Genomic DNA, 8,544 nt, shown 5'->3' with positions numbered 1-8,544 from the left:
GACGTCCTGGAATGCAAAGTCAAGTGGTCCTTAGGAAGCATCACTACGAACAAAGCTAGTGGAGGTGATGGAATTCCAGTTGAGCTACTTAAAATCCTAAAAGATGATGCTATGAAAGTGCTGTACTTAATATGCCAGCAAATTTGGAAAACTCAGCACTGGTCACAGGACTGGAAAAGGTCAGTTTTCATTCTAATCCCAAAGAAAGGCAATGGTGAAGAATGTTCAAACTGTTGCACAATTGTACTCATCTCACACGCCAGCAAAGTAATGCTCAAAATTCCTCAAGTCAGGCTTCAACCGTATGTGAACCATGAACTTCCAGTTCAAGCTGGATTTAGAAAAGGCAGAGGAGCCAGAGACTAAATTGCCAACATCCATTGGATCATGGAAAAAGCAAGAGAGTTTCAGAAAAACATCTACTTCTGCTTTATTGACTATGCCAAAGCCTTTGACGGTGTGGATCACAACAAACTGTGGAAAACTCTCAAAGAGATGAGAATAACAGACCACCTGATCTGACTCCTGATACAGCAGGTCAAGAAGCAATAAGAACTGGACATGGAACAACAGACTGGTTCAAATAGGAAAACGAGTACGTCAAGGCTGTATATGGTCACCCTGCTTATTTAACTTATATGCGGAGTACATCAAGTGAAATGCCGGGCTGGATGAAGCACAAGCTGGCATCAAAATTGCCAGGAGAAATATCAATAACCTCAGATATACAGATGACACTACCCTTATGGCAGAAAGCAAAAAGGAACTAAAGAGCCTCTTGACAAAAGTGAAAGAGGAGAGTGAAAAAGTTGGCTTAAAACTCAATATTCAAAAAACTAAGATCATGGCATCTGGTCCCATAACTTCATGGCAAACAGATGAGTAATCAGTGCAAACAGTGAGAGACTTTGTTTTCTTGGGCTCCAAAATCACTATAGATGGTGACTGCAGCCACAAAATTAAAAGATGCTTGCTCCTTAGAAGAAAAGCTATGACCAACTTAGATAACATCTTAAAAAGCGGAGGCATTGCATTGCAACAAAGGTCTGTCTAGTCAAGCTATGTTTTCCAGTAGTCATGTATGGATGTGAGATTTGGATCTTGCTAACACTAAAATACAGCATGGTTCATGACTTTAATTCATAAGATTGTCTAAAATTATCATTTTTTACCAACAATAATATGAAGTCTCAGTTATGAGGATTAGTTAGATCATCAAGTTAATTTTATTTTAAGTATTGTGGCAAACATTAGAAAGCAAGGTCCCTGATTATGTCTATAGTTATGAAAAAATAATATTTAAAAAAGTATTTTGTGGCAATAAAGATTGTAATGTACCCCAAGATGGGAATTTTTCTTCCCACGTGTTTTTCTGCATATTTTAATTTTTGTTTTTTTGAAAAGAGAACTTTCTTTTATCTGTTGTCTACTTGAATATGTGATTTTCAGAATAGACATTTTTATGCCTTTATATCCTTTCATATTAATTTCTTATTTTCCTAATACAGTCTTTTCATGTATTCAGTCACTCAGTCGTGTCCAACTCTTTGCGACCCCATGAACCGCAGCACACCAGGCCTCCCTGTCCATCACCAACTCCCGGAGTCCACCCAAACCTATGTCCATCAAGTCAGTGATGCCATTCAACCATTTCATCCTCTGTTGTCCCCTTCTCCTCCTGCCTTCAATCTTTCACAGTATCAGGATCTTTTCAAATGAATCAGCTCTTCGCATCAGATGGCCAAAGTATGGGAGTTTCAGCTACAATATCAGTCCTTCCAATGAACACCCAGGACTGATCTCCTTTAGGATGGACTGGTTGGATCTCCTTGCAGTCCAAGGGACTCACAAGAGTCTTCTCCAACACCACAGTTCAAAAGCATCAATTCTTTGGTGCTCAGCTTTCTTTATAGTCCAACTCTCACATCCATACATGACCACTGGAAAAACCATAGCCTGACTAGACGGACCTTTATTGGCAAAGTAATGTCTCTGCTTTTTAACATGCTGTCTAGTTTGGTCATAACTTTCCTTCCAAAGAGTAAGAGTCTTTTAATTTCATGGCTGCATTTGCATGTATAGTTATTCCTTAATTTCCTCTTCCTCTTTATCTATTATTTTTATCTTCATAGCTTTGTATATCTCTTTATTACTTTACTTTTCCCATTTGTCATTCCTCCTACCTCTTTTTTCCTGAACTGATTATAAATTAGAATGAAATATGTTTGATTATGCATTGTTTTTATGTTTAAAATATGTGGTTAGTATTTTAATTTTTTAAATACAAAATCTGTCTCTTTAAAACAAAATCAAATCTACTAAAGTTTAAATTATGTTGTCTTCTGCTTAATAATATTAAATTGAAAAATAAATAGCTCTACATCATTGATGTGCATGCTCAGTCACTCAGTTATCTCTGACTGTGTGGTCCCTTGGGCTGTATCCCACCAGGCTCCTCTGTCCATGGAGTTTTCCAAGCAAGAGTATTGGAATGGGTTCCCATTTACTCCTCCAGGGCATCTTCCCGACCAGGAATTGAACCCGTGTCTTCTACATAGGCGGGGATTTTTTACCATTGTGCCACCTGGGAAACCCCCATCATTGCTTTAGCAAAACTTAAAATGAAAAACAGAAAATATGAAGACTAAATAAGTTCTGTATGGAGGACATCTCCTCTGAGGTTTTAATCAGTCCTACAACATGCAGTTCTTTTTCTTTAGAAGGATTATTTAAAGGAGGCTTTGTGACCATCGTTTATTTTCTCCTTGCCTATCCCTTTGTCACCAGAAGTTATGCTGAATCTAACAAAGTTACTATCTACTTGACCACATTATTTTCTTTCTTTATATACCTTGGGTTTTCTGGAAGAAACACAAGCTGGAATCAAGATTGCTGGGAGAAATATCAATAACCTCAGATATGCAGATGACACCACCCTTATGGCAGAATGTGAAGAGGAACTAAAAAGCCTCTTGATGAAAGTAAAAGAGGAGAGTGAAACAGTTGGCTTAAAGCTCAACATTCAGAAAACGAAGATCATGGCATCCGGTCCTATCACTTCATGGGAAATAGATGGGGAAATAGTGGAAACAGTGTCAGACTTTATTTTTTTGGGCTCCAAAATAACTGCAGATGGTGATTGCAGCTATGAAATTAAAAGACGCTTACTCCTTGGAAGAAAAGTTATGACCAAAGTAGATAGCATATTCAAAAGCAGAGACATTACTTTGCCGACTAAGGTCAGTCTAGTCAAGGCTATGGTTTTTCCAGTAGTCATGTATGGATGTGAGAGTTGGACTGTGAAGAAGGCTGAGTGCCATTAAGAATTGATGCTTTTGAACTGTGGTGTTAGAGAAGACTCTTGAGAGTCCCTTGGACTTCAAGGAGATCCAACCAATCCATTCTGAAGGAGATCAGCCCTGGGATTTCTTGGGAAGGAATGATGCTGAAGCTGAAACTCCAGTACTTTGGCCACCTCATGCGAAGAGTTGACTCATTGGAAAAGACTCTGATGCTGGGAGGGATTGAGGGTAGGAGGAAAAGGGGATGACAGAGGATGAGATGGCTGGATGGCATCACTGACTCGATGGACGTGAGTCTGAGTGAACTCTGTGAGACGGTGATGACAGGGAGGCCTGGCGTGCTGTGATTCATGGGGTCTCAAAGAGTTGGACACGACTGAAATGAACTGAACTGAACACTAGTTTTCTCTTTTTTGAATTACAGTATAAAATATAAACCTCCGTTGACTTTCTATTCATTCAGACCTAATAAATATTCTCATCATTCCATCATTTCTGTCACTTATGGAATGTTAATTTTAGATTCCGATAGAGAGGCCATGTCTCTTTAACTGATATTTGAGTATTTGCACCTAGGATATCTCTACCCTAATATTTCAATCTCGTTGGTATTCTAAAAATTCCCTTTAAAAGAGTTCTACAGTTTAGTTAGCCTTAGAATTCCCAGAGTGCATTCACTGTTGCATCACAAATTGGTTGTTGTTTTCAAATATTAAGAGGTCTGTCTTCAGAGAAGAGATATTTAACAACAAAGGTGGAAATAAAAAGTTATTGTCCCTTCTGTTAAGAGGTGGAGCTTGCTGTGTGAGAGCAACGTTGGATTGCTAAAGAGGTAAATATATTTGTCAATCTTTGTATTATAAGGAACAGGAAGAAGGAATAAATGGAAACATTGTACAGCTTTTCTGGTGGGACATCTGCTGTCTCATAATGCAACTGTGAGCTGTTATAGCAGAAACAAACTTTTTTTTATTATTTGAAATCTGAATTCAATAATATGGTAACATCTTTTATCTGTTCTTAATGATATAACTCTTGTTCCTCTGAATATTTAGAATTACTTTATTGAGAATACATAAAACTTTTATTACAATACCAGTTTTCTTGGTCTTAAATTTATATATCATATTACTAGAGAAAGAAGTGAGGGATGTTAGATGGTAATCAATATGATCTGTTAAGGAGTCAATAGAAGAACATAAGTGCATGATAAGAAAGCCAAGCACAGTGGAAAAATCTGCAACCCTTAACCTTTAATACTTAAAGTTTTCTCTTATGTCCTAAAGACAGTCTTGATATCTGAAACAGTATGAAATAACCAATTGTATAATAGACTGCAAGGTGCACATAACTTAGGAATAAGTACAGAGAGATTCCTGACTTACTTTTCTAGCAGCAGGTTTTATTATACACAGAAAAAAATGATAAATATTTTAAGCCAATGAATGCTAGGAAAAAAGGAAGGAAGGAAGGAAAGGAGGGAAACAGGAAGGGAGAAAGGAAAAAAGAAAGGAAGGAAAGAACAGAACAGAAAAGTTAATTTGGATTGTGCCATTTGTAAATGTTTGTGCTTCAGTTTTGCTTAGGAAACAACTCACGTGCTCGTGCATGTGTGCGTGTGCATGTGTGCATTTGTATACATATCCATGTGTCTATGTGATGTAAACTGCCTCTTTAATAATTCCAGGTTTTAGCTATATACAAAAACATCTGCTATTAGTTAATCTATTTGGGTTTGCACCCACAAAATCAGATATTTTTACATTTTGAATAAATATATATTACAGTGCAGTATTATCATCTAGTTCACGTCTTCAAGTTCTGAAAATGTTTCATCCTAAAAATAAACAACTTTTTAGCATGTACAAGCAACATGTGTATTTTATTTGTACATTTTAATATTCATTTTCATTATGACACTTTCAAAAATAGAATTACAAAGAATGGGATATAATCATATATACATAGAAATTCTACTGTTATTGTTTTTGTGTAGGATGGGGAAATTTCTGCTCTACCCATCTTGAGTTCTTGTGGCTGGACTAATAAAAAAATTTACACAAGGCAATTTAATCACAAGCATAGAGGTCTTATAGAAATGAGATTTAAACAACTGGCCAAAGTAGGTGCTTTAATACTTTTTAGATGAAAAGAACAGGAACTTTGTAACAAACAGCATAAAGAAATTTAGGCTTTAGATGGTCAATTAGTAAAAAATCTAAATGGAGTCGGGGTTTGGGGTAGAAAAATAAAAAATAAAAAGATTTGTTTACATGAGTTTCTCACTTGAATTCCCTGTCTCTAGGGACAAGGGTGTCCTTTTACCCCTAGATGCAGGTGGTGCCATGGAGAGATTTGTTTCCTGCTTTCAGGGAGACAGAAAAAAGCATCAGAGTGTCTCCCCTTGCATTGACCGTTTCTTAACTAACTTTAATTGAAAATAATCAGTATACCATTGAGGCACATTTGAGGTGGCTTACATTGGGACTTCAAATTTTCATACCAATAAATCATCCTGTACACTGGATAAGCACACTGCCAATTTAGAGACAATTGTACAGATAAGCCACAGATCTCAATTTCTCCAGAACAACCAGCATTCTTTTTATTTAGACCAAGATGATGGGTTAATATTCTAAGCGAAAAAGGAAATATTTTAAGTAAGCAGGTTTTTAAAAACTTTTTAGGCAAACGTTCCCTAAGGTATAATTTACATACAGTAAATGTATTAATTTTTGTATAGTTTAATAGTTCAATAAATTTTGGGGAAAAAAAGACACTTGTAACCATTACAGACAAGATATGGAATGTTTCTTGCCTTAAAAAACTCTGCCATTCCTTTTTGCTGTCAATTTCCATCTTACCACCTCCCCCTCCATTCAAATAAAAATTTGAAGAATTTTAAAAAGTTCATATGCCTCATGTGAATCATAAGCAAATGCAGGGCAGGACAGAGTGCTGCATGAGAAAGCAATGAACAGGAGCACAGGACAGAAGCAGAACAGTGTGGCTTCAAGACTTGGGTGTTGGCACTTAATGATTTATAGAAGAATAGAGGCTGGAAGTGGCTTCCCCTTTGGCTCATGGGTAAAGAATCCACCTGCAGTGCAGGAGACGTGGGTTCAGTCCCTGGGTCAGGGAAGATTCCCTGGAGGAGGGCATGGCAACCCACTCCAGCATTCCTGCCTGGAGAATCCCAGCGACGGCGGAGCCTGGTGGGCTGCTGTCTATGGGGTCACACAGAGTTGGACACGACTGAAGCGACTTAGCAGCAGCAGCAGCAACAGCAGCAGCAATGGAATATCATAGATGTAGAATCCACAGTTTTTAGTGGGAGAAGAGCTGGAAATAAATTCTCTACTCCCCCATGTACTACAGGCACAGGAGATGAAGAATGAAAACAGTACTGAGGTGACAGAATTCATCCTTGCTGGTCTGACCCAGTCTCAAAATATTCAGCTCCTGGTGTTTGCCCTAGTCTTAATTTTCTACCTCATCATCCTCCCTGGAAATTTCCTCATCATCCTCACCATCAGGTCAGACCCCGGCCTCACGGCCCCCCTCTACTTCTTCCTGGGCAACCTGGCCTTCCTGGATGCATCCTACTCCTTCACTGTGGCTCCCAGGATGCTGGTGGACTTCCTCTCTGACCAGAAGGTGATCTCCTATAGAGGCTGCATCACTCAGCTCTTCTTCTTGCACTTCCTTGGAGGAGGGGAGGGATTACTCCTTGTTGTGATGGCCTTTGACCGCTACATTGCCATCTGTCGTCCTTTACACTATTCGACTGTCATGAACCCTAGAGCCTGCTATGCCTTGCTGTTGGTTCTGTGGCTTGGAGGCTTTGTTCATTCCATTATCCAAGTGGCCCTCATCCTCCGCTTGCCCTTCTGTGGTCCAAACCGACTGGACAACTTCTTCTGTGATGTGCCTCAGGTCATCAAGCTGGCCTGCACGGACACCTTTGTGGTGGAGCTCCTGATGGTCTTCAACAGTGGCCTGCTCACCCTGCTGTGCTTTCTGGGCCTTCTGGCCTCCTATGCAGTCATCCTCTGCCATGTAAGTGGGTCTGCTTCTGAAGGGAAGAGCAAGGCGCTGTCCACATGCACCACTCATGTCATTATTATACTTCTCATGTTTGGGCCTGCCATCTTTATCTACACTCGTCCCTTCACAGCCTTATCAGCAGACAAGGTGGTTTCCTTTTTCCACACAGTGATCTTTCCTTTGATGAATCCTGTGATTTATACCCTTCGCAACCAGGAAGTGAAAGCTTCCATGAGGAGGATATTGAGCCGGCATGTGTTTTTCTGAATAGGTTTTATAATATGAAGTCATGAACGGGAAATTCTGGCTGCAAATCTTTCATTCATTTAACAAATATTGCTTTTCATTGAGTGCCTTCCATTTTTCATGTACTACTATAACTATTGGGACTTCCCTGGTGGCTCAGACGGTAAAAGCGTCTGCCTACAACGTGGGAGACCCCGGTTTGATCCCTGAGTCAGGAAGGTCCCCTGGAGAAGGAAATAGCACCCCACTCCAGTACTCTTGCCTGGAAAATCCCATGGACGGAGGAGCCTGGTAGGCTCCATGGGGTCGCAAAGAGTCGGACACAACTTAGAGACTTCACTTCACTTTATTGTAACTAGTGGGGGAAATTTATGCATAACAAGAAAATACACTTTGTATGTTTGAAGAACATAAAAGAAACACCAGAATAGTTGCAATATAATGAATAAGTGTGAGAGATTTTAGGTGTCAATTTATATGTAAGGGTCAAATAACTAAGGTCTCTTGGGCTAAGATAAGAAGTTTTATTTTATTCTAATTGCAGTAAGAATTCATTTTGAGTACTTTAAGCCAGAGAGCTGACTTATCTGAAATTGTTTCTTCTATGATTTAGAGGAATATCATCAGGATTCCAGGCAGAGATCAATAACCAGCAAAACATCATTAAAAGCCAAATGTTATGCTGCAGACTTGTTTTGAGCCGCTTAAAAAGTTTCAAAATTCTTCAAAACATATATATTCTTCCTCCCTCAAAGTTGGTAGATATATGAAAGGAAAATAATTGGTTTTATGGAAAAAATATCATGCAAATATTTCACTTGATTGTTTTTCAGAGCTTCATGATCATTACTAATGAGCTATTGCAAATCCTCCCTGGATGTTAAAATCTGCTTTCAACTGATTTCAATCTGATTATGATAATGATACTAATTAGTACTGCAGATTCTGT

General features: G+C 38.8%; 1 protein-coding gene across 1 annotated transcript; it reads left to right on the top strand.

Annotated features, from left to right (window-relative positions):
- Positions 1 to 6,677: 6,677 nt before the first annotated feature.
- LOC138073630 (olfactory receptor 4N4C) lies at positions 6,678 to 7,616 on the top strand. The gene has a single exon (XM_068965465.1). The coding sequence runs from the start codon at positions 6,690 to 6,692 to the stop codon at positions 7,614 to 7,616; it is 927 nt and encodes a 308-aa protein (XP_068821566.1). The 5' UTR covers positions 6,678 to 6,689.
- The last annotated feature ends 928 nt before the right edge of the window (positions 7,617 to 8,544 follow it).

Source organism: Capricornis sumatraensis, chromosome 2 (assembly GCF_032405125.1).
Source record: "Capricornis sumatraensis isolate serow.1 chromosome 2, serow.2, whole genome shotgun sequence".
NCBI lineage: Eukaryota > Metazoa > Chordata > Mammalia > Artiodactyla > Bovidae > Capricornis > Capricornis sumatraensis.
This window is presented reverse-complemented; position numbering and strand designations above follow the sequence as displayed.

Bases quoted from the DNA above. Each gene is read 5' to 3' on its own strand.
- LOC138073630 (XM_068965465.1), top strand. From the start codon at position 6,690: ATGAAGAATGAAAACAGTACTGAGGTGACAGAATTCATCCTTGCTGGT.